At 47.6% G+C, this 24,855-nt stretch overlaps 2 protein-coding genes across 5 annotated transcripts; both read right to left on the bottom strand.

The window, feature by feature from the left end:
• Nucleotides 1-1,622: 1,622 nt before the first annotated feature.
• On the bottom strand, nucleotides 1,623-5,178 carry ALDOC (aldolase, fructose-bisphosphate C). Of its 2 annotated transcripts, XM_055580118.1 has the most exons (9): nucleotides 5,051-5,178; nucleotides 3,915-4,036; nucleotides 3,614-3,825; nucleotides 3,454-3,508; nucleotides 3,197-3,357; nucleotides 2,992-3,075; nucleotides 2,583-2,757; nucleotides 2,251-2,450; nucleotides 1,623-2,121 (listed from the first exon to the last, which is right to left on the bottom strand). In XM_055580118.1, exons 2-9 carry the CDS (start codon nucleotides 4,024-4,026, stop codon nucleotides 2,026-2,028), a joined length of 1,095 nt encoding a protein of 364 aa, XP_055436093.1. In that variant the 5' UTR covers nucleotides 4,027-4,036; nucleotides 5,051-5,178; the 3' UTR covers nucleotides 1,623-2,025. The 2 variants fall into 2 exon arrangements, with proteins under 2 accessions (XP_055436093.1, XP_055436094.1); XM_055580119.1 differs by lacking the exons at nucleotides 3,197-3,357; nucleotides 3,454-3,508.
• Nucleotides 5,179-5,839: 661 nt separating this feature from the next.
• Nucleotides 5,840-24,811, bottom strand: SPAG5 (sperm associated antigen 5). Of its 3 annotated transcripts, none has more exons than XM_055577143.1 (24): nucleotides 24,660-24,811; nucleotides 24,292-24,411; nucleotides 19,712-20,802; nucleotides 19,434-19,608; nucleotides 14,218-14,292; nucleotides 13,891-13,983; nucleotides 13,661-13,795; nucleotides 13,331-13,450; nucleotides 13,118-13,210; nucleotides 12,903-13,016; nucleotides 12,495-12,588; nucleotides 12,197-12,344; nucleotides 12,015-12,117; nucleotides 11,692-11,825; nucleotides 11,103-11,241; nucleotides 8,274-8,385; nucleotides 8,020-8,106; nucleotides 7,636-7,756; nucleotides 7,406-7,517; nucleotides 6,935-7,015; nucleotides 6,619-6,774; nucleotides 6,463-6,537; nucleotides 6,252-6,332; nucleotides 5,840-6,025 (listed from the first exon to the last, which is right to left on the bottom strand). In XM_055577143.1, the coding sequence occupies exons 1-24, from the start codon at nucleotides 24,708-24,710 to the stop codon at nucleotides 5,954-5,956; spliced, it is 3,582 nt and encodes a 1,193-aa protein (XP_055433118.1). In that variant the 5' UTR covers nucleotides 24,711-24,811; the 3' UTR covers nucleotides 5,840-5,953. The 3 variants fall into 3 exon arrangements, with proteins under 3 accessions (XP_055433118.1, XP_055433119.1, XP_055433120.1); XM_055577144.1 differs by lacking the exon at nucleotides 24,660-24,811 and adding an exon at nucleotides 24,516-24,640; XM_055577145.1 differs by lacking the exon at nucleotides 13,118-13,210.
• Nucleotides 24,812-24,855: the final 44 nt, after the last annotated feature.

Genomic DNA, 24,855 nt, shown 5'->3' with positions numbered 1-24,855 from the left:
CTCTGGATCTTTCTTGTTCAAATTCGGTTCAAATCCCAGCTTCCCCACTTCACCTGAGCGATCTTGAGAAGCGATCTTGTTTCCTCATATTAAAATAGGGATAGCAGGGAATTCCCTGGTGGTCCAGTGGTTAAGACTTTGCAGGGGCATGGATTTGATCCCTGGTTAGGAAAATGATCCTGTATGCATGTAGCTCAGCCAAAAGGAATAGAATTGTTTTTTAAAATAAATAGGAATTGCAATAGTATCTACTTTATATAGAATTGTTGTAGTACGTGAGTTAATAACTGTAAAGGCCTGGCAGGAAACTGCTATATAAGTGTTGCTGCTGCTGCTACTGCTGCTAAGTCACTTCAGTCACGTCTGACTCTGTGCAACCCCATAGACGGCAGCCCACCAGGCTCCCCCGTCCCTGGGATTCTCCAGGCAAGAATACTGGAGTGGGTTGCCATTTCCTTCTCCAATGCATGAAAGTGAAAAGTGAAGTCGCTCAGTCGTGTCCGACTCTAGCGACCCCATGGACTGCAGCCTACCAGGCTCCTCCGTCCATGGGATTTTCTAGGCAAAAGTACTGGAGTGGGGTGCCACTGCCTTCTCCGGATATAAGTGTTAGCTATTTTTTATTTATATAAGATCATGCCACACTGAGCCTACATTCCCATATTGCAATAATTAGTTGGGAGAAGCATTGGCTGTGCACGTTACATAGAGCATGGCCTCCGCAGTTTACACAGAACACACCCAGCAGGTTCTCTAGTCTTTTCATCTGCTCAGATAGACCCAGAGTCTCAACCTATTCCCAACACCCAGGCCAAGAGGTCAAAGTTCAGCATGAGACCTCACCAGGTCACTCTTGCCCAGACCCTTAAACTGGCTCCCTCTGTGCCCCTATCTATCTCAGATAGGAATGAGCAACAGCCCTTGGCAACCTCTTAGATAACTGTGCTGGGTCTGGCAGTGCTTAGGTTGGGGATTTTCCTGTTGGGCAAGAACACAGGTGCTGCTCCTGCAGTGGCTCCCCCTGGTGGAATGTGTCAACACAGCTGAGAGGTGAGAGACTCCCATTGCCTCTTGGTCCAGTTTGGGGCCATGCACGAAAGCTGCCGTCAGAAGTTGCTTGGGTCTAGCCTCACTCTGGGCTTCCCTAGCGGCTCAGATGGTAAAGAATCCACCCACAGTGTGGGAGACCTGGGTTCGATCCCTGGATTAGGAAGATTCCCTGGAGGAGGCATGGCAAACCTACTCCAGTATTCTTGCCTGGAGAATCCCCATGGACAACAGAGGAGCCTGGCAGGGTACATTCCATGGGGGTTGGACACGACTGAGTGACTAAGCACAGCACAGCCTCACTCCATCCTTCTGCAGCTGCAGTCAAGTGCCTCTGAAGTGGCAGTTCCTGAAAGACTCACAGCGCTCCATACCTCCTCGCTCCAGCCTCAGACATCAACAAGAGCCTGAGCTGAGAATGGTGACTGGGTGTGCCCCTCCCCCTAAACTTAATGCCCAGTAAAACAAAATCCACCCTTTCCACCTCCACAGTCCAAGATGGCTCAGAGACACTACAGAGATCAGAAACTGGGAGGTGAAATTAGATATGTAAAAAATGCAGACAAAGTAGCATGTTTTGCTACCATTTATTTGCTATGTGGTATGCACACAAAGCATGAGTCAGCTCTGCTGCCCTACCCTCTGACCCCAGGAGAGAGGGCAGGCAAGGAGAGCCCAAGGAGAAGCAACCCTATCATGGGAAAACTAGGGGGGGGGGGGTGGCAGAGGCTGGGGGGAGACCCAGGCATCCTGCTCTGACTTCTAGCAAGTTCTGCCCTCAGTCATGAGGGCTCCCTATCCTCCCATCCAATGGTCCCAGGTGCAGCAATCTGAGAGGGGAGGGGAGGAGAACAAAGGAAGATGACTCAGTGCTGGATGGAGGCATCTCTGCTCTGCATGGCTACTTGGCCCTGGCCATAACTACAGGCAAAATTGGGTGTGGGTGGTTGGGCGAAGGGCTGTGGTGTGGAGGGGTACTCAGTAGGCGTGGTTGGCAATGTAGAGGGACTGCACTGCCGCTCCACCATCTTCTCCGCTGCCTTCATACTTGCCCTGGGCTGCAAGCCCATTCACCTGCAAAAGGAGGGGAGTAAGTAAGCCGACCCAGTCCACAGGTTCCTGACCCTGTCCAGGCTAGAGCCTCTGGGCTGCCACCTGCCTAGCTACACCCCACCTCCCCACCCACCACCTTTAGCTCCCAACCTCCGCCCGCTTGATGAACTCCTCAGTGGCGGCCCCAGCATTGTCCTGTTGCCCTCGCCAGGCATTGAGTGCAGAGGCCTGCAGGGCACGCCCATAGGAGAAGGTGAGGGCCCACGGCCGGGGAAGGGGGCATCGGTTGATAGCATTGAGGTTGAGAGATGCCTCTTCTTCACTCTGACCCCCAGAGAGGAAGGTCACTCCTAGGACAGAGAAGAGGAGACAAACCGATTGATCGCTCCTTATTTTTCCAGGGCAAGGAACTTCTGGAGGCCACAAGAAGAACCTGAGAATGGGTCTTAGGGATAGGAACAGCTTTGGAATCAGGGTGGTACCTGGGACAGCCGGGGGCACAGTGCGACGCAGGGCAGTGACAGTTGCCATGGCGATCTCCTCTGGGCTATACTTAATGGGGCAGGCATGGCCAGGGGTCACCATGTTGGGCTTGAGCAGGGTGCCCTCCAGGTACACGTGATGGTCACTCAGGGCCTTGTACACAGCAGCCAGGACCTGGGGACCAGAGGAGGTTGACTACGGTTCTGGGCCCCTGCCATTATGTTCCCTGCCTAGGGGTAAGTGGGTATAACTGTGAGAGTGGATACAGGTCAGACTCACAGGTACATTCTGGGGTCAGGTAAAAATGCGCTTAAGGAAAGCGCCTGCATCTGAGCCAGGGATTGTGGAGCACAGGCTCCCTGTCAGGTTCTCCCTGTGGTGTATGTCTGTGCCCAGGTGCGGACTCACCTTCTCTGTAACATACTGGCAACGTTTGAGGTCATGGTCTCCATCAGGCAGAATCTCAGGTTCCACAATAGGCACAATCCCATTCTGCAGGTAAGAGCAGAGTAGCTTAGGAGGGGCAGGAGGTAGGATGGAAGAAAGCCATATAACCCTCTCGCCACCAGGCACAGAACACCCATCTGACCACCTCACACACACATAGGCCCACCTGCTGGCAGATGCTGGCATAGCGGGCCAGCACATTGGCATTCTCCAGAATGGCAAGTGCTGAGGGTGTGCGCTCACTGATTTTCAGCACGCAGCGCCACTTGGCAAAGTCAGCGCCATCCTTCTTGTACTGGGCACAGCGCTCCGAGAGCCCATCCAGCCCTGTAGGCAGAGTGCCAACCTCATTATTCTGTTCCTCTTTGCCAGCAGCAGCCACCCAACAACTCTCTGTGGTGCTGAAGACCACCCCTCCTGTACCTTGAGTGGTGGTTTCTCCATCAGTTCCGGCTAGAGGCACTACACCCTTGTCAACCTGAAAGGGAGACACAGGCACAGAACTGAACCCAGGCAGGACCCTGCACACGCACACACACACCTAATTCCATGTTCAGCCCCCATCTAGGGCCAGTGGGTGCACCTTGATGCCCACGACAATCCCCTTATCCTGGATGGTGCGGACGAAGGGGACACCATTATCGTCTTTCTGGTAGAGTGTCTCATGGAAGAAGATGACACCGCCGATGCACTTCTTCACACGGTCATCGGCACTGAACAGAACCTGGCGATACAACCGGCGGTTCTCCTCGGTGTTCTCCACCCCGATTTGGCTCAGTCGCTTGGCCATGCTGCCTAGGGAGGGGCAAACAAAGTAGGGTGGCAAGGTCATCCCCAAGCTCCTTGGCCACCTCTTCCCCACCTGACCGCAGGGCCCCACCTACCTACAGACTCATCTGCGGCCAGAATGCCTTTGCCTGGGGCCACAATCCGCAGGGCAATGTCGGACAACTCCTTTTTCTGCTCAGCAGAAAGGGCTGGGTACGAGTGGGGCATGGTGACAGTTCTGTGGAATGGAGACAGGTATAAATGCTGCACCCCACCCACCCTACCTCCTCTGCTTCCTCTCCTGTCCATGTGGGCCAGTGGCCTCTTCCTTCCACCCCAACAAGCAACGGTTGGGAACAGAGCAGCAGTCCTTGGCGCAAGTCCTGGACATCAACATGGCACCAGTCTCTTGGGCAGCTAACAGGCTCGGGGCCGGTTCCCACATCCCCTTTTGTCCCTGACGGGCACCCTTCCCAGCCCCAGGGTGGGGGTGGGGAGGTGAACAGCCCCAAAGTTACAGGTCTTCTTATGAAACTACTGCCTCAATAAAGATGCCAGTCTTTCTTTCACTGAATTTGGCCCCTTCTTCAGGTAGGCAAAAGCCCTGGCCATTCCAATTTCCTTTTTCTCATCCTCACTCAGCAGGGCCCTGAGGGAAGGTGCACTTACTTCCAAGGCTTCAGAATGAGGCAAAAGTACCCATCATCCCTCTTCCCTCAGCTTCTGGAGGAAAAGGGTGGGGGTAGGGAGTAGCAGTGGTGGAAAAAAACAAAACAAAAAACAACGGCCACAGGCTTCCATAACCTCTTCTCCATTTCTTAACGGGAATGGGAGCAGAGGCTCAGGATTGAAAGGGAGGAAGAGACACAGGATAAGGAGGGAGGAGACCTATGGGGAGATGATGGTGAAACAGGCTACCTAGCCAGGGAGAAGGACCTAGCTCAGGGGGACCGTGAAGGCAGAACTGGAGAGGGAACTCAGCCCAGGAGAGGAAGCAGGCTGAGGTTAAAACGGTTTGGGTGGAAGAGGCTAACACTAAGGATAAGTCCAGCCGGCAGAGGAAGATCTGGAATCCGAAAAGCTGCATCAGAGCTAAAAGGAAGGGGTGCTGTGGGAGAAGCTGAGCCGTGGAGTGGACAGAAAGGAGAGAGTCGAGAAGGCACATCCAGGGCCCCGCAGGAGCAGGGCAAGGATAGCAGAGGGAAGAGTCAGGGAGAGGAAGCGGAGATGCTGAGCAACTCCCGGGGCTCACCTGTCCGCAGCGAGGTAGCTGCGCAGCCACAGGAACAGCTCGCGTTCAGATCCGCTACAGCTGCGGTTCCAACCCCGGCTTCTGTAAATGAGGCTGCGGCTGCCGCAGAGCTACGTGACTCCCCCCGGAGGGCGGGGCCTTCCCCCCTCCCCGCCCTGGCCACGCCCCCTCCCAGGACTGGAGTGCGCGGTGAGGCCACGCCCACGGAGGCGCGGCGATGAGGTGGAGTGACTGACTCTGCCGGGATCTCGGAGGTGGTTGTAGACTGTCCTCCTCCCACCTCGCGGAGTCCAGACACCAGGGGAAAGGCCACCTTGGCAGGAAATGGCCTTGTTCTGATTCCTGCCACGGTGGCCTTATGCAGAGGACTGTGCTGGCTGTTGGGGATAAATCCTGGTCTGATGAAGGGAAGGAGAGTCAACATAAACAATGACCATAGATAGGGTAGGTGGAACACAGGCAGCAATAGTGTGCGAGTCCAGGGCAGAGGGTTCTTTGTCCTCACCCCCTTATTCACCAGGGCTACCCCAGAGGGGGATGGAGAAGGTAAGAGAATGAAGCCTTGTCTGTTTCCCACCAGGCAGTGAGCCAGGGAACAAGTAGTCCAGTGCCCAGAGTATTTGGGGAAGCAAGAAAAGGAGTCAGGAGCTGGCTGTGGCTCTGGATGTGTTGGGAGGGGTGTGTGGAGGTAGGGAGCCCAGGCAAAAGGACCAAGCTGCCTCCCCCTGAGCTCATCTACCCACCTCCCACCCAAGAAATAAGATTATTCAGTGAGCCTGAAGAAATATATTAAATATACTTTATTTTATAAACAGAGCTGGCTCTAAGCCAATTGGTCCTGATGTTGGGGTAAGGGAGTGTTGCAGGTAAAAAGGGGTGCAACAGACTCCGGCTTTCAGTTTCTTAGCTCAGAAATTGCAGCAATCCCTGTAGCTCCTTGCAACCATTCACAACATCTGGGATGGACAGCAGAGTCTGGGAAGAGATTCAGAAAAGGCAGCTCAGGGTCACAGGCCAGGAAGCACCAGGCCTAGGAAGCACCCTCTTAGAGGGGAGAAAATGGAAGCCACAGAGAAGCCCACAACAGTGAATCAGGGCCCAGCTCTCAGCACAGGCTGCGAATCAGAGCTATGCTCATCAGTACCCCCGGCCAGGCCTTATGCCAAGTACCTAAGTTGCATCAATGCCCTCCCTCCTTTACCTCGTAAATATGCTGAACAGTGTCATCTAGTTTCTTTAACTCCTCGTCAGAGCGCCGCAGATTCTCTTCCAGGATGTTTCTCTAAAAAATAAATAGGCTGCATAAGTTCTATCCTTAAAAGAATGACATAGCTTGTGGAGAAAGGTAGACATGGCAGGGAACTTGCTAGAGGAGATGGGAAACAGCCCTGGAATGGCATGGAAATCCTTACGTGGCTCTGGAACTTGACCATGAGTTTTGCCTTCTCATTTTTCATCTCCAGGAACATCACCCTCAGTTTATCCACCTATAGATACGTTCAGATGAGTAGGGGCACAGCCTAAGGTTCCCACCAGTTGCCCAGCTCTTTTGGTTAACTCTGAGTCACCTCCTGGGAGAGCCACACTTTCTCCTGGATCCAGTTCGTGTCCATGGGCTGACAGTCGGGGTTCTGCTGGCCTGCCAGGGTCTCTTGGAGCACCTTAGTCTCTGTCTCTGCACGCCGAAGGGAGCGGGTGAGCTGGGTCACCTCCTCTCTAAGCCTCTGGGGATGAGAATGGAGAGGTATCTAGTTGCGCTCAAAGGTCCTCTCCATCCTTACCCCATGTGGTGAGCAAGGGTAGACCAGGGGACCCAATTCCCACATCTGGGACCCTGGCTATAGTGACACAGAAGGCAGAAGCCAGGCATCATGACAAACGTACTATGAGCTCGCCGCTCTTGTCTATCTGCTCCAGGATCTTCTCGTTTTGCTGCTGTATCACTTCCTGGAGCTCCTTTTCATTCTGTGAGGGAAAAGGAGGTGAGAAGGCAGTGGGAGAGCTGACTTCTTTGCAGCCCTTGCCAAGAGATAAGATTTCATGCCTGACTCATGCTCAGTCCAGGTGATACCAATTACCAACACTCCAATTCTTCCTCTAGGGCTAGGTCAGGCCAGGCACATTTCCCTGTAGAGAGAGCTCTGCTAGAGTTCCTGACTTCTAGGTCAGCCTGGAAGATGGGTCAGCCTATAGCTGGTTCCCAATTATGTGAATTGTCTGACCCCAGGAAGGGCAAAACTAGGGCAATGGTTGGAAAATCCCCACCACCCAGATTCCTGGGGAGACAGCAGCTCCCAGTGGGCCCGCACAGCTGCCCCAGTTCCTCATGGCTTCACTTCCAGGCCCCTCCTCCACCTTGTAGCGCAAGCACAAGGTCTGGTTCAGCTTCTCTATGTCCGCTTCCTTTGCCTTCTGGGCTTCCTGATGCTGTTCTTCCTGGGCCTGCAGCTGAGCCTGCAGATCGCATCTAAGGGAGGGAAGAATTCAGTATTATTCCTGCCCCCACCAGGGGCTGGCTGGGCCCTTGACATTAAGGGGCTGCTCACATGACCTGCCCTCTCTCACTAAGACTGCACTCCACTCACATCTTTTGCTGCAGAGTCCTGACAGCCTCTTCTTTAGACTCCTGCAGCAAGGAACACAGGCTCTGAAGTTCCAGAGTCTTAGTACCCATTTCTGCCAGGCTCTTCTCAATGCCTGGGGTTTCTGAAAGAGAAAGTACTAGATAAGAGACAAAGCCCTTTAGCTCTGGAAGGAAGAAGTACATAGCCATCACTTCTTCCACACTCATCCATGTTCCCCACCCATAGGATTTGAATATCCGGAACATTACCGATCCCCCAAAGGCAGAACTGAAATAAGCCCAAATAGAATTGAGGTTTTTAGAGCAAAGCACTTCTCACTGCTTTAGTCTTTATCATCACAACCAGATCTAGAAATGAGGCAGGATCCCTGGAGCCCATCCTAACCTGTAGGCTCAAGGGAAACTGTTGATGCTACTCTGGTGAAAGCACTCTTGTCACTTCCAAGCAAGGGCACAGGAGTGGATTCTGGGTCTGAAACAAAAACCAACCGTGGCAGAGGGCCCCTCTGGTGACCCCGTCAAGGATCTGCCACTACAGAAACCAGGGAGAGACAGGGTCTGTTGGCAGCATCTTCAACAGCTGAAGATACCAGGAGCAGGGTCCCAACTTTCCCACCCTTCAATTCCAGGGCCTTTAACCTTCATCTGCCTCTGCTGTCTGGGGACTTCCCAAGAAAGTGCTGTCACTGGGCGGAGGGTGTTCCTGGGAAAGAGCACTGGCTGTGCTTATCGGGAGGGTCTCTGGTTCAGCCTGAGGGCAAGGGAGAAAAAATGTCAGCTGCTTTTCAGGGTTAGTTGAGTTCTCTGAACTTACAGGTACTCACTAGCCATCTCCGTGGGAATGCTGTTCTATCTATCACCTCTCTTCTCTATCTTCAACTCTTCCATTAGTTCCTCTCCCTGAACTTAATTCTCTCTTGCTAGAACAAGAATTTTTTTTAAAAAGCCTTCTTTTTACCTTAAGTACCCTTTTAGCTACTGCCTTTTCTCTTTCCCTTTAATTTAAAAAAAAGAAAGAAAAGCCTACATTTCTTGCCTAAAATTCCCACCATCTATGGAATCCCTGGGCCACTACACAAAGGATTCTGCCCCACCATTCCACCGTTATTGGAACACCAATGGCATCCTCATTATTTCGTGCTCCAAGGGCATCCTTACTTTCAAATGCAGTGGACTCCTTTCAGATCTTATTTTACCTGACCTATGTAATAACCAATGACCACGTTCTAGTAGATATTTCATTTTCTTAGCTTTTGTGACATGACTCTGCTTCACAGGTAGGACTCATACCTTTCTGGCTATTTCTTCTCTCTGTGCGGAGGTCTTTCTTTAACTGTGGGCTCCTTTTGGTTCATACTTGATCCCCTTTACACTCTAATTCATTCCTCACATGGCTTCACCTCAGGAGCTCCACAGAAACATCCACTTCTACACTGATGATCCTTCAATCTGTCTCTCTACAATTGGACTTTTTCCCAATCTCCTGGTGCAAAAGTTCAACTGCCTGTGAAAAATCTACCAGTTTGCTCCATGGTTCACCTGAAATTTACTATGTATAAAGCTGAGCTAACCATTTTTCCTGTCCCACCCCACTTGTATTTAAGATCCTAGAGCAGGGGGGCAGCAAATGACAGCCTGTGGTTTAAATCTGGCCTGCCACCTGTCTTGTAAATAAAGTTTTATTGAAACATTGCCACATCCATTTATTTACATACTCTCTATGGCTGCTTCTGAGCTACAAAGGCAGAGTTGAGTAGTTGAGACAGAGATCACATACCTTGCAAAGCTGAAAATATTTATCATATTGCACATTACAGGAAAAGTCTGCCAACCTCAGTTCTAGAGAGTGTTGCCATCTTTCCAGCAAAAAAGATCATCAGTCACTCTTTCACCTTACTCCTATATCAAACTGGTCACCATATTCTATTACCTTCTGTTGTTATGTAATTTTTAAGTCATGTTTGACTCTTTTATGACCCCATAGACTATAACCCTCCAGGCTCCACTGTCCATGGGATTTCCCAGGTAAGAATACAGGAGTGGGTTGCCTATTTCCTTCTCCAGGGGATCTTCCCAACCCAAGGATCTAACCCACGTCTCCTGCATTGTAAGCAGATTCTTTACTGCTGAGCCACCAGAGAAGCCCTCTATTACCTTTACTTCCTTAATATGTATTGAATTCATTCAATCCATCCCCTCTTCCATATCCCTTCTATAATCGCCATTAGTTCAAATCTTCAAAAATCTGGCCTCCTGCCTACTTCTCCAGCCTCTTCCCCTTGTCATCCTTGCCCCATATAGCTTCTCTAATCCACTCAATAAAGGGCTACTTCCCAGGCCCCAAACTCACCACATTCCATATGAGCAGAGCCTTGGCCTTGTTCACCTGGTTAGTCCCAGCACCTGACCCAGGTCTTGTTACAGGGCAGACACTACAAAAAGTACCCCTAATGCCTCTATGACTTTCATATGCTGTTCCCTCTGCCTGGTGGGCCTTCCTGTATACCCACCCCTGCTCTACAAACTTATAACCTCAAGACTCTGCCCAAGAGTCACCTGCTCTGAGATGACATCCTAACTCTCCAAACTAAAGCTGATGCTCCTTTCTTTGTGGCCATTCAGACAACCTTCTATCACAATCGCAAGTCAAAATGACAAATTTACATCTGTCTGTCTTCCCAAGACTAGATTTCTGTGCTTATCACATGCTGGGGAATGGGGTCAGCTCATAAGCAATTTGATTTCAGGATTCTGGCTCTGCCCTTAACTGTTGAATAAGCTAATTAACTCTGCAGTCTGAAAGATATCCACCATTTACTCTGCAGTGTGCACTGTGGGGAAGCCAAAGAAGCAATGCTAAACTTCTGCTTGCTATAAACACAGTCTAGCAGAAGAGACCAAACATCCAAGGAAAATTAATACAAGTGAAAAAGGAGAGTAAGCTCATGAGAAATATAGCAGGGGATCACTGAGTCCACTGATGTTTGGGAACATTTCAAAGAAGGTGAACCAGGGAGGATTTTAATAGGAAGGAAAAGTCATTTCCAGTTTGAAGATAGAGGAGAATGAACATGGTAACAGCCTGCATCCGGGTAAGAATGGAAATGAGATGTGTGTGTAGTGTGAGGCAGTCTAGTGGGAGTAAAGAGTTCATAATAGGAAAGAAGGAGACAGACAACAGGCTGAAGATATCCTGCAGGCAACTGAAAGTCACTGAAGGTCACAGAGATGGAACAGTATTTTAGGAAGACTATTCTATACAATAAAGATACAACTGGAAAAAACCTCAGTAAACCAAGATTAGAAGGGAACTTCCTCAACTTGAATCCTTTTCAGCATCGGGGGGGAAGTTCTAGCTAATGCAGTAAGAAAGGGAATAAAAGGTTTACAGACAGGGAAGGAAGAAATAAAACTGTCTTTATTTGAAGATATGATCGTAAGGGAAGAGAAGGAAACCCCGTATCCTACCTTCTCCTTTAGTTTCGTCTGTAGGAAGAGGGTCAGGCTATGGAGTTGCTCCGTCAGCACCCCCAGCTCTTGGGAATACTGGCGCATCTTCTCCAGGTCTTGCTGCCGTGTTTCCGCTACAATGCTGGCTAGTTTAACTCTGAAATAAGGAAGGATATAAGGATATTTTAGCGTTGAAATAAGGAAGGGCTTCCCACATAGCTCAGCAGTAAAGAATCCTCCTGCAATGCAGGAGAAATCTCTGGGTCAGGAAATTCCCTGGAAAAGGATGTGGCAACCCACTCCAGTATTCTTGCCTGGGAAAACCCATGGACAGAGGAGCCTGGAGGACTACCATCCATGGGGTCAGAAAGAGTCAGACACAACTTAGCAACTAAACAACAATAAGAAAGGAACAGAGAAGATGGCCAAACACCAGGTGACCTTCTCCAAACACCTCCCCAAACTGCCCCCACAGAACTGCATTCAAAGAGAGAAACAAGAGGCTCTTGGGACCCTGGTATGATTCCCTTCTTGGAGACTTCCACTTCCAGAAGCAGGCCTGGGAAAGAAGTCCTCAGGGAGAAGCACTGAGAGGTAGAGATCTTACCTCAGGTTCTCCACGGTGTCCTTGAGGCCCTCACATTGCATGCTGCGCTCCCGGAGCACTTCCAGCGTGGTTTTCAACTGACACTCAACCTGGCCCAGCTCCAGGTGAGCAACCTGATTCTCCTGTTCAGCAAACTGGGGAGATAGGAGAAAGAAGGCAAGGAGTGAGGGGGGGCAGGGAGGGGAAATGCATCCAAGTGGGACACTTTATAGAGTCCTGGGATCAGAGGCTTTTTCCAGTCCACAGTCTCAAACCTCACATCGGTACCATCAGGGAAGAGTCACACTCCTGCCAGCCCCCCTGCCCCAGGCCACCTTACTTACCTCCAGGGTCTCCTTCAGGTCCTGCACCTCCTTGGCCAGGACCGCCTGTTGCTGCTGCAGCTTTGCCTGCACGTGTTTTAGCGCCATTTCTTCCTTTTGCCATCTGCCAGAGACCTTATGTGAGATTCCACTGGTCCCCTGTTCTGGGTGCTTACCGCCACCACAGCCCAAGAGGAACTCACTGAGCAGCCTGCTCCTCACTGTTCTGGGTGAGCCGGCAGAGCAACTCATCTTTCATGGCCAGGTCCTGGGTACAATGGGCATGCTGACTTTGTAGCACTTTTAGCTGACTCTCTGTGCTGGCCAGAATCTGCAGCTGAGCCCGGAGATCTAGGCCAAAAGGATCCTAATGACGACATGTGGTCAGCAGGCCCAAACCTCCCCACACCTCTGCTCCAAAACCAGTGCTCTAGAGCAGCTACTGCTCTGCTGCCACACCCCAAGCCTCAGCAGGGTACAACTGCTTGCACCCATGCACACCTGCTGCCAGGCGACTGTTTTCCAACTCCAGTCGTTCTAATTGGCTTTTGCAGTCCTCTAAATGGGAAGAGACTTGTTCCAGCTCCCTGGAAACCTAGGAGAAAAAGATAGTTTTCTTCCCACAGTTCCTCCTGAATCAGGAGTCCCAAGACTTAGTCCAGTTTCTCTTTCCAGACAGGACAGCCAATCTCTCCTTGTTCACTGCAGCAAATAAGTCTAATCCTCAGGAAAAAGCAGAAACAGGAGAAAAGCTGATGAAGAAGGTGTGGAAGACCACCTAACAGCAAAGGGACTGGCTGGTCTCCAAAGCCACAGATGGAAAGAAGATAGGTCTAGGGGAAAAGGCTCATCAGAAAGGCCTTTAGTGGAGGAGGAAACCAGGCCTAAGCAGTCCCCTCTCCTGTGTACCTGCTGCTTTTCCTCAATTGCAGCATCACGTTCCTGCAGGGTCTGCCGGCTCTTGGCTGTAAATTTCTCCGTGAGTTGTCGAAACCGGCTCAGCAGAGCTGTCCATGTTACATACTACCGGGGGAGGCAAATAGGTCAAGAGAACATGCTTGAAAAAAGACTTCTAACAGGGCTGGCTGTGAGCAGTGAGCAGTATAATGCCCGCCGATACTCACATCCAGTTGCATTGCTATCCAGTCCTGTTGCAAGGCTGAAGTAAGACTCGCTGTCTGCTGAGCCAACTCTTCTTGCTCAGTGTGAAGCCCTACCTACATGAGAAGGATTGCCAATGGAAGTGCCCCTTCCCATTGGATACTGGGAAGCATGGGTACATGACCCCCTCCCAGTGTGTCAACGTGGATCCCAGGAAAGAAGATGCCCTCAATTACCAGTTGGGTCTGGGTCTCCTTCAAAAGGCCTCTGAATTCCCCCATGGATGCCAGGTCCTGTTGCAGTTGGCTGATGCGCTGGCTGGCGTGTGCACAGAAGACCTCTAGCACTGTCTCTGCCTGTTTAAATAAGAGGCTCTGAGGACATCGTGCACAGAAGGAAACAGCACAAAAAACTGTAACTACCCGTCACACCAGTAGCTGAGTTCATTACTCCTCAAGGGCAGGCAGTTCTCAGGCCACCCATCTGTGACTCTAGTCAATTTGTATTCCTGCAGGAACCTTAGGAAGAGACCTCCCTCATCCAGGAATCAAAGCCTGACACCTTACCACATCCTTGCCTCTGAGGGCCAGTTCCTCTCTGTGCTTTGCCTCCTCCCTTTCTGCTTTGAGGCTCTGAAGCCTGGCCTTCAATTTCTTCAACACATCAAAACAGCAGGACACCAAGGTTTCTGCACGCCGAGTCTACAAGATAAGAATCAGATACTGTGTCTGGTTTCTTTCTTTGGCTGAATTTCAGTCCCACCAGAGGCCTCTGCCTCCATCTTCATGCTGCTTACCTCTTGACTCAGAGCAGTCTTATCTTCATCTAAGTGCAGCAAAGACAGGTGAAGCAAGGATATCAGCTCTCTACAGAGGAGCACCCATGATTGCTGTAGAGGGAGAAGAGGTTAGGCTAGATCAAATAAAGTCATTAAGCAGGAAGTAAGCAGGGACACTGGAGGAAAGCCACTGACCCCAATTTCAAGCTCCCAATAAGGAAGAGATGTTCTTAACAAAAGGAAACCTCTCTTCACTCCCAGGTTTGAGTACCATCATCTGCTCACCACTCCATTCTTGATCTTCACAGGAGACCCAGCAATGGTCTAAGGTCAGTCAACACTTACCATGACATTCCTGGCTTGCTGAAGAGCCTGTCCAACCTCCTGGCTCTCCTGAAGATGCTGAGGTTTCTTACTCATCTAGCCGGAGAAACAGGGTTGTTCCTTTTGCAGAAACAGTATGCAGTGCCAGCACCTTGTTCCCCCTCCCACCCACTGATATACAGGAGCCCTTCCTATTAAAAGCAGGAACAAAGCTCACGGCTTGATGAAGCCAAGCTAGAAAAAATCCAGAGGTAGGTTAAAAGCAAAATTACTTTTTTAATTAAAAGTAACCTAAAAATTACTTTTAAAAATATTTTTGGGGGCTTCCCTGGTGGCTCAGTGGTAATGAATCCACCTGCCAATGCAGGAGACATGGGTTTGATCCCCGATCCGGGAAGATCCCACTTGCCACAGAGCAACTAAGCTCCTGTGCCACAACTATTGAACCTGTGCTCTGGAGCCTGGGGGCTGAAACTACTGAGCCCGTGTGTCACACTACTGAGCCCTCATGCCTCGAGTCTGTGCTCTGTAACAAGAGAAGCCACCGCAGTGAAAAGCCCACGCACCACAACCTGAGAGCAGCCTCCACTTGCTGCAACTAGAGAAAGTCCATATAGCAGTGAAGACTCAGCCCAGCCAAAACTGAATAAATAAATAAAATTTAAAATAACTTTCTTCTGATTATGTGTTTACTATAAAATTTTAGAAATGGAAAAGTGAACAGAATGGAAAAAGATTCATTATTAGTTTTACACTGAGAGCCGTGATTCTCAACCAACAGTACAGCATTCACCCCAAGAGATTTCAATATACTTCCACACCAGATTTCCTTGCTACAGGGATTTGCTATAACTGATGAGTCTATTACCTCCCTCAGGTGTCAGAGTGAAAAAAGTTGTAGACTACGGATTTAGAAGGAAATTACTGTATTCAGTAAATTCTAAGATGACTATCTTTTTACTTTTTAACACCACTGACATTGGTATGCTTTTAAAATTGATAGTATCTTAGATTTGATGAAAGACAGTAATGCTTAAGAAAAAACACAATTGGTTTTGAGATTGAGATACATAAATAAAATTGGGGTCCTGCTTTTCCTGGGATTTCTTTGGAGGGAATGATGCTGAAGCTGAAACTCCAGTACTTTGGCCACCTCATGAGAAGAGCTGACTCATTGGAAAAGACTCTGATGCTGGCAGGGACTGGGGGCAGGAGGAGAAGGGGACAACAGAAGATGAGATGGCTGGATGGCATCACTGACTCGATGGACGTGAGTCTGAGTGAACTCCGGGAGTTGGTGATGGACAGGGAGGCCTGGCGTGCTGTGATTCACGGGGTCACAAAGAGTCGGACACGACTGAGCGACTGAACTGAACTGAATGTCATTTAGCTCTGAGTTTATGTTCACTCTCCTCATTGACAGCCCGAGACTAGGATATGTGCTTTAGGAAGACCTATCAAAGTGGAGTATCACTCATTTTTAACTTCTGCTGATATTTTACTTCACGTCAAAACCTCTGAGAGGTGAAACATGATTTCCTTTTACCATGAACTTACATTAAACTTATTTTTCCATGCTATTAAAAACTCTTCAGGGGACCTCCCTGGCAGTCCAGTGGCTAGGACTCTGTGTTTTCACTGCAGGGAGTACGGTTTTGATCCCTGGTCGGGCAACTAACATCCTGCATGCAGTAAGGCATGGCAAAAGACAAACAAACAAAAAAAAACTCCTCATGAACATATTTTTAAATAACTGTAGAATATCTACATTTTATGATGTACCATTATTTTCTTTTTCATGTTTTTAAAGTTATCTGTATGTGGAATTTTCCCCCCTTAGGATATATACCTAGAAGTGGAGTAGCTGCTGCTGCTGCTGCTAAGTCGCTTCAGTCGTGTCCGACTCTGTGCGACCCCATAGATGGCAGCCCACCAGGCCCCGCCGTCCCTGGGACTCTCCAGGCAAGAACACTGGAGTGGGTTGCCATTTCCTCCTCCAATGCAGGAAAGTGAAAAGTGAAAGTGAAGTCGCTCAGTCGTGTCCGACTCTTAGCGACCCCATGGACTGCAGCCTACCAAGCTCCTCCGTCCATGGGATTTTCCAGGCAAGAGTACTGGAGTCGGGTGCCATTGCCTTCTCCCAAGTGGAGTTACTGGGTCAAAAAGTTTGAACTGCTTTAAACAGTTTAAACTGCCCTTAGAAAGGCTGAACCCATTTAAAGGCATAATGTTCAAACAAGAGGAAAAAAAATGTTTAAGTAATAATAATGTTAAATATAACTGTTTTAAGGCATTAAAAAAAAGGTTCAACCAATTTATGCCTTACTGATGATGGGGCAATATTTACCACCACTATCTATTTTATTCTTAGCTATTTCATCAGAAGAAAATAGCATTTCATGTGCAATTTGCATTTATCTGATCATCAAAAATGGTAACCTTCTCAAATATTTATTTACCATTTTAATTTTCTTAATCTCTAAGGTCTGTTCACTATCTTAGAGCAGATGAAAATTGTGGTGTGCTATGTGAAGTAGATAACTGTGATCTCAAAGGCAGCAGAGCCATAGAGAAACTTCAAAGTTCCAAGAGAAAAGTGGGAAGCCTTCATTACCACTGCAAGACATACATCGCCTAGGGAAAAGCCTAGTGCTGGAGCAGCAGTGCTGAGTCACGACGCTGCAGCAGTCTGGATGTAAGGAGGCAGATCTCCTGGCGTCCATCACTCCCGGCCCCAGCAAAGCAGGCCTCCCTCCTACTGTGTTTTACAGTAAGGACATGGAGTTCCCCACTGAGCCCTGGAACAGGGCACGCATACTGCTTAGGGCTGGGCAGTCAGGCCAGTGATGAGATTAGCGTCAGTGAGGCAGCCAAGCGGCAAAGACATGAAACTGTGGTGGGGAATGGCTGAAGGTACTGTCATTTCCTCTCTTTGGTTCTGCTTCAGTGGTCTCTCAAAGGATTTGGCAAGGTACAGATGGTCAACTTAGGGTCGGGGAGAACAAGGTCAAGGACCAGAGGAAAGGATACAAAAATAAGAAAACACAGGAGAGAAACTGAGCAGCTGGAAGAATGATGCGCCTGTGGTTTCCAGGATTTTGGCAAAAGGTAAAGTCATTATTTGAGGATATTTTCAACCCAGAGAAGACTTTTGTTTGTTTGCTTGTTTTTTTGCCAAGCTGAGTGGCTCGTGGGATCTCAGTTCTCCAACCAGGGATTGAACCCCAGCCTTCGGCAGTGAGAGCATAGAGTCCTAACTGCTGGACTGCCAGGGAATTTCTGAGACCATCTCTTCTTAGCAGCAGCCCCTATTATCTCAACAGCCATAATACAGAGGGTCTCAGTTTCTTCCCTGACACATTCCCTTACATCCTCAACCTATGCTGTCACAGCAAGAATCCTCTAGGACAATGGTCTTTAACTGTCATCCTCTGGTATCTCCTACAATAATTTTGAAAGATGGAGTACTCTGATGTTTAAATTGTTCAAAGGCTGTAATTTCCACCACCTTATAAATGTTGACAGTTTGAAATAAAACTGTTACATCACCCCCAAATATACCCAATGGTATAAATATTACAAATACCATGATTTATTATCTGTTTGATATTTTAAAAAAATACACACACAACCACTTTAACAGTCAGAAATTTTATATCCTTTTTTCTCCTTGAACCTCAATTTTTACTCCTCTCAGAATTTTATCCTAATGTAATATATTTTTACACTTTAAATCAAGATCTCTGCAACAACAAAAAAAGTTCACCTAAACTGAGATAAATTTAAAACATTTTCTAATTCCTCTGACCATAAGACTTTACATAAAAAAACTCTTGGATGGACAAATATTTTCATCAGTTGTCTATGAATCACTATTATAATTAAAATCATAAACATACCTAGTAAAATTTTACTGGAGATCATTCACTGATACTAATGAAATGGATAAACCAGCCCTCTCCTTACCAGTTCATGTGTCTGTGGATTATTATAATTCCTACAGTAAGACATAGTTCAACAACGATTCCATGTTTGATGAAAGTGAAAGAGGAGAGTGAAAAAGTTGCCTTAAACCTCAACATTAAGAAAACTGAGATCATGGCATCCGGTCCCATCACTTCACGGCAAATAGATGGAGAAACAATGGAAACAGTGACAGACTTTATTTTTTAGGGTTCCAAAATCACTGCAGATGGTGACTGCAGCCATGAAATTAAAAGATGTTACTTCTCGGAAGTAAAGTTATGACCAACCTAGACAGCATATTGAAAAGCAGAGACATTACTTTGCCAACAAAGGTCCATCTAGTCAAGGCTATGGTTTTTCCAGTAGTCATATATGGATGTGAGAGTTGGACTATAAAGAAAGCTGAGCACAGAAGAATTGATGCTTATGAACTGTGGTGTTGGAGAAGACTCGAGAGTCCCTTGGACTGCAAGGAGATCCAACCAGTCCAACCTAAAGGAGATCAGTCCTGGGTATTCATTGGAAGGACTGATGTTGAAGCTGAAACTCCAATACTTTGGCCACCTGATGCAAAGAGTTGACTCATTTGAAAAGACCCGATGCTGGGAAAGATTGAAGGTAGGAGGAGAAGGGGACGGGATTAGATGGTTGGAAGGCATCACCGACTCAATGGACACGAGTGTGGGTAAACTCCGGGAATTGGTGATGGACAGGGAAGCCTGGCATGCTGCAGTCCATGGGGTCACAAAGAGCTGAGAGACTGAACTGATCTGAACTGATGCCTATTTTCCATTCTTATAGGTACAAGATTTATGTGAGGGAATTCCCTGGCTTTCCAGTGGTTATGACTCCAGGCTCCCAGTGCAGGGGGTATGGGTTCAAACTCTGGTCAGGGGAATAAGATTCTTCATGTTGCATGGCATGGCCAAAAAAAAAAAAAAAAAAAATCTGGCAACAGGGCATTTGGAAGATGAAGATCTAGAAAACAATTCCTTTAAAACGTCCCTTGCTGTTGATGTATGGCAGAAACCAAAGCAATATTGTAAAGCAATTAAAATAGATGATTAAAAAATTTTTTTTCAATTAAATTAAAAAAAAAAAAAAACAAAAAACACCTTCCTTGCTTACATTCCCTGGAAAATCTTGATGCATCCCAGGGGTATAGTGTGTGCCCACAGCTCTAAGGGATCTTCCAGACCCTCAGCTTCCATACTCGCTTTGTGGACGAGGGCCCGCTGAGGCCCTCCACGCTCCGGGAGGGACTATCTTACCTCGTTGGGAAGGGTGCCGGTCTGCGTGCTGCTGTCCTGGACTTCGGGCTGAGGGCCACTCTGCTGACTCTTCCAGTCCCGCAGCTGGCGGGAGAGAACCTCCAGGATGACAAGAGAATTCAGCAGGTTATCTTCCAGGTCATGCCGAGACAAGGCAGTCAGATCCAGAGAACGGCTGTGGTAGGAACAGAAGAACATGGGAAGAAGAGAGGGAGAGGGATGGGAGTGATGGATCCAGGCAAATGAAGCCCCGGAGCACAAAGATACAGGACACTTACCCCCACAGGAGGTGCTCTGTCTCAGAGGCACTGTCCTTGGTGCCCACCAGGCCTGTCTGGGATGTGTTTGTACTCCTTTCCTGTTGTGCTGGGGGAGTAAACCAAGTCCCCACCGAGCAAGCAGAGAAAGGGGTAGTGCCGACTGCAGCATTCTGAAATGCAGAGGGAAGGGATAAGCTCTGGCGGAGATTTTCTAGCATGACTGAAGTATTGACACCTTTTTCCAGCCAGGCCAGGGGTGACATCCAAGGCCCTACATCAGAGCCAGGAATGCCACTGGCATCTTTTCCTGCTGGCCCAGGAGCCACCTGTGATTCCATTTCTCCAGGATTTGGGCTTGGGCATGTGGATGGAATATCATCTGTATTTGACACAAGTGCTTGATGTCCCAATTCAGCCTCCTCAGGGAGTATGGGAAAGCTCATTTCCCTCTCCTCTATAGCTCTGTGCTCTAAAATATCCCCTTCTGGGTCCACATGACTGACAGGGCAATCTGCCGCTAAGGCAGTTGAAGGGGAAAGCCAGAGCAGGGAGGAAGGCAACAAGGTGTTACTTTCCGAAGGAACTAAGTCCTCAGGCTCAGCCTCAGTGCTCCTGTCCTTCAGGCTTTCCTTGGAGCAATGTAACTGCTGCTCAGAACAGGGATTTGGTGGGGACTCCAAGAGCTGGGATGGAGGATCCTGAAATGCAGGTATCTCAGGCATACCAGGAACAGTTTCTGAAAAGCTGTCTTCCATACAGAAGTCCACCCCCTTTCTCAGCAGATCTCCTGGCCTCAGAGGCTCATCTAGAGAGAAGCTGTTTCCCTCTGCCATGGAATCTAGACGGTCCGCAAGTGTAATGTCTTGCTGCTGCCTCCCTGGAGAAGGTACAAGGACCATGGTTTTAACCACATTGTTGTCCCGTGGGTCTACTCCTTTCTCACAGGTTTTGGGAGTAGAGTTGGTTTGGGGAATCAGATTTAGGGGCTGCTCATCTGATTCGTGTTGATAAGCTTCTAGCCACTTTGAGGGATGGTCAAACTGTTCTGAAGGGGAGTCTGTCTTCTTAGCATTGACAAAATCTGGCGGAGATGAGTTGTTGCTGCCTTCCTGCCAAAGAAAACAAAAGCAGTTGACTAAGACAGTCAATTCTAGTTCGCAATATACAATTATGGGCTCAGGATATTGTCTAAACTCAGAAAAGGAAGAGTTCTTACTACCTTTGCCTAGGTAAGAACTTGGCTAAGCCTTGCTGCTTACTAAAGAGACCCAGTAGAAAAGTTGGGAAGACGTTCTGGGTCCTTCCAAGTGAACCAGGTTATAGTATAAACAAGGCTAAGATATTCTGTCCATGTCATATGGAGATGGTAGCTTGAAAATGACGCTCCTCTTCTCCAATCCTAACTCCAACCTAATTCTAGGGTAGGAGGAATCCCTGGCTCACGTTCTCGAGTTGGTATAAGATTTTCTTCTTTTTGGAACAGATGAGAAATTCGGGACTAGAGTTAGAGAGCCCTTGGCCCACAGAGATCCATGTATTCTTGGGAGAAAAGGCAACATTGACCTATGCTAGTGACCTAGTCTCCCTGGGTGCAAGCGCTGAGGTTTTCCTGAACACATGAGTTGAAGCCATTCAACACTTGGAATCTGAAGAGCTCTAGCCTTTGTAGCAGAGGAGAATGAAAAGCAGAAAGACTTCTTCCTGGTGCACTGATAAGGGACTGCTGCTGCTAAGTCGCTTCAGTCGTGTCCGACTCTGTGCGACCCCACAGACGGCAGCCCACCAGGCTCCCCCGTCCCTGGGATTCTCCAGGCAAAAACACTGGAGTGGGTTGCCACTTCCTTCTCCAATGCATGAAAGTGGAAAGTGAAAGTGAAGTCGCTCAGTTGTGTTCGACCCTCAGTGACCCCATGGACTGCAGCCTACCAGGCTCCTCCGTCCATGGGATTTTCCAGGCAAGAGTACTGGAGTGGGGTGCCATTGCCTTTTCCAGATGACAACCTCTCAATTGGCGGTTCACAGGAATACAGACCACTGAACTTTCTACCACTTGCAGGACTGCTGGTTTTGAGATTCAATGAACAACAATAGGAAAATATGAATATACTTATGTGGATCTAGTAGCCAGAAAAAGGACAAACTCTGAGATAGTTAAGAAAGGTAGACCCTACACAGCTGATGGAAGAAAGAGATGACAATTTGCAACCCAAAAAATTTATGAATATATAAGAAAATCTGAGTACAACTCACACACACAAAGACTTCCTGGAAATAATAAATGTTACTTGTATTTATTTATATTTAAATTATTTTTTTGTTTTGTTTTGGCTGCATGGCATGTGAGATATTAGTTTCCTTACCAAGGATCAAACTCATACCCCCTGCAGTGGAAGTGCAGCGTCCTAACCACTGGATCGCCAGGGAATTCCCATGGAAATAATAAATATTACTTTTAAAGAAAAAATTTCAGTAATATGAATTGAAAGAGGATGATCAGGGTTAAGACAGGAATTGCTGGCCTGAACAATCAAGTGGAAGAAAACCTTTAAAGATACAAAGAAGTGTAAATCTGAGGGAAAAGCTAAGAGAATTGGGAGATAAATCTAGTAAACCTAACATGTGAATAAAAGAATCTCCAGGAGAAAAGAGAACACCCATAGGTCTGGCACTGATTAAGAAGTATTAGAAGAAAATTTCTCTAAGGTAAATAAAGATTTGAGTTTGCATATTAACATAGCTCGCCAAGCTCTAAGCAGGATTGATCAAGGAAATGAAAAAATTTCTAAACTACCAGAACAACAAGATATTTTAGAAGCTTTAGGTATAGAGACTAATTATTTATTTAAAAAAAAAAAAAAAAAGAAAGAGTCAGACTTATATGAAATTTCTAATTTGCATCAGTGGATGAAACGTAAGATTGACCTAAAAAGGGCTTCTGATATTCTAGCAGTGTCCTTGGGTATTGGTTACAATGATGTGTGCTTTACACAAACTTGTTAGGCTCCATGTTTTATGCACTTTCAAGTATTTTATTGCAAATTTTTAAGTTTTTATTTCAAAGTGCTTAAGAAAAAGTAGAAAATAAAGGGATGGCAAAGAGATATCAGGCAAAAACAAAGAGAGCAGAGGCAGCAATATCAGTATCAGACAAGGTAGAATGTAAAGTTATAGCACTTCTGTGACAAGACAAAATTAAAGTTATATGATGAAAAAAAATAATCAGTCTGCACTACATAGCCCAAAAGCTAAACATACAAACCAAACACTTTTAGAAATGTAAAAATGCACCTTAAAGCGTTTGCTATGTTTATTAAGTTCCTATTTATTCCTTAAGGAGTAGACATTTGCAAATCATATATCAGAAAAGGGGTTAATATCCAGAATAGACAAAGGACTCCTACAACTCAACAACAACAAAAATAATCCAATTTAAAAATGGGTAAAGGACCTGAATAGATATTTCTCCAAAGAAAATATATGAATGACAACTAAGCATATGAAAGTGTGTTAGTCACTCAGTCGTGTCCTACTCTTTTAAGACCCCATAGACTGGCAGCCTGCCAGGCTCCTCTGTCCATGGGATTCTCCAGGCAACAATACTGGAGTGGGTTGCCGTTTCCTTCTCCAAGCATATTAAGAGATGCTCAAAAACTTCCAGAAATGTCCAGGACCAGATCATTTCACAGGTTGAATTTTACCATTCAAAGAAGACATAATACCCATTTGTCTCAAGCTCCTCCAAAAAATTTAAAAGAACACTTCCTAACCCATTTTACAAGGCCAAAATTACACTGATACCAAATCTGAACAAGGATAACACAAAACTCAACAGATCTGGCAGACTGAAAAACGGGCAAGGACAGGGTAATTAACTATCTGCTTATGGATATAACAGAATGTGACATTCTTTGAATAGTAAATATGCTTTTTTTCATATGTTCACGGAACACTCAGAAAAAATTCACCCTATACTTGGCTAAAAAGACAACAGATTACAGTCTGATCAAAATGTAAGAAAATAAATTTAAAAGGTGACACACAATGGTTTTTAAGCACTTGGAAATCAAGAATCCCTACTAGATAGCCCCAGGATTAAAGATAAAAATCAAAAGAAAGTTATAAACTAGCTAAAAAGCATGACAAAGGATGATTATAATATAAAAACACTTAGAAAACAATGAAAAAGAGATAACAACCCAATAGAAAAATAAGCAAATAATATAAATAAGCGTTTGACTATCTCTCGGAACGGATGGATATTGGCTCATTCTTGCAGCTGGCTGACTTCTCCATAAGTGAACCCTTATTAAGAGGAGACCACTAATCAAAGTGATAGTATTTCTGAGACGTTTGGTAAAGACTGAAAGGGGGAGGAGGTGATAAAAACTAACACCTAAATAGAGATGTGGGCTCTCAGTGGATTTCCTTTAACGACCCTAGGGCACCTCTCTGTTGGCCTGAATAGATGTAAATGGATGTCATCTAGGCAGAAAACTTCATTATCGTTATTAATTACGTTCCAGCCCTGGCCCTCTGTTCCTCTGAGCTCTCGGCCTAGGCAAAGAGCCCAGTCGAGAGACTGGCCAGGCGAATCTCACCTGCAGCCCCAGTTTGCATGGTGATGGAGTCGGCGAGTGTGGGGGCCCTTTTCCAGAGTTGGTGGGGGCGTCGGGCTGCAAGGCAAGTTCTCGAAGAGGCGTTCTCATAGCTGCTTTTCCCTAAGAAAGAAGAGAGTATGAAAGTAAGCCTGGGCTCTGCCAACCGGCCCTAAGACGCTCTCCTCCCTCAAGCTCAGGAGTAATAAACAAGAGTAGGCTCCAACCCCAGTGCTCCGAACATCAGGACCGGAAAACTCCACACGCTCCCCGCCTCAGGCTCGACTCTTGCTTTCCAAGACGCTCGGCACAGGCAGAGACCCCCGAAACCCCGGTCTAGGTCTCTCGCTCTATGAGGCCCTTCGGCTCACCGGCTGGGGCGAAGGCGACAGGCTAAGACTGAGTTTTTTCATCCGCCACATCTTCAACACAGAACGCGGGATGAACACCTCCCACACGTAAGAGACGACGCCATGCCTACCCGCCGTCTTTATTTGAACCTGCTTCGCGCTTCCCGATTGGCTGCGAAGCCTCAGTGCGTCAGGCGGGCGCGTCCGCTCCGGACTG

This window comes from Bubalus kerabau, chromosome 4, assembly GCF_029407905.1.
Source record: "Bubalus kerabau isolate K-KA32 ecotype Philippines breed swamp buffalo chromosome 4, PCC_UOA_SB_1v2, whole genome shotgun sequence".
Taxonomy (NCBI): domain Eukaryota; kingdom Metazoa; phylum Chordata; class Mammalia; order Artiodactyla; family Bovidae; genus Bubalus; species Bubalus kerabau.
This window is presented reverse-complemented; position numbering and strand designations above follow the sequence as displayed.

Bases quoted from the DNA above. Each gene is read 5' to 3' on its own strand.
- ALDOC (XM_055580118.1), bottom strand. From the start codon at position 4,026: ATGCCCCACTCGTACCCAGCCCTTTCTGCTGAGCAGAAAAAGGAGTTG. The intron at 3,509-3,613 runs GTGCACCCACTG...TCTCCCTTTCAG, and splicing joins GGATTGTCGTGGGCATCAAG to GTTGACAAGGGTGTAGTGCC. The intron at 2,758-2,991 runs GTGAGTCCGCAC...TCTGGTCCCCAG, and splicing joins GCCAGTATGTTACAGAGAAG to GTCCTGGCTGCTGTGTACAA.
- SPAG5 (XM_055577143.1), bottom strand. From the start codon at position 24,710: ATGTGGCGGATGAAAAAACTCAGTCTTAGCCTGTCGCCTTCGCCCCAG. The intron at 11,242-11,691 runs GTAAGATCTCTA...TCCTTATTTCAG, and splicing joins GACACCGTGGAGAACCTGAG to AGTTAAACTAGCCAGCATTG. The intron at 6,026-6,251 runs GTAAAGGAGGGA...ATCTCTTCCCAG, and splicing joins CTGTTCAGCATATTTACGAG to ACTCTGCTGTCCATCCCAGA.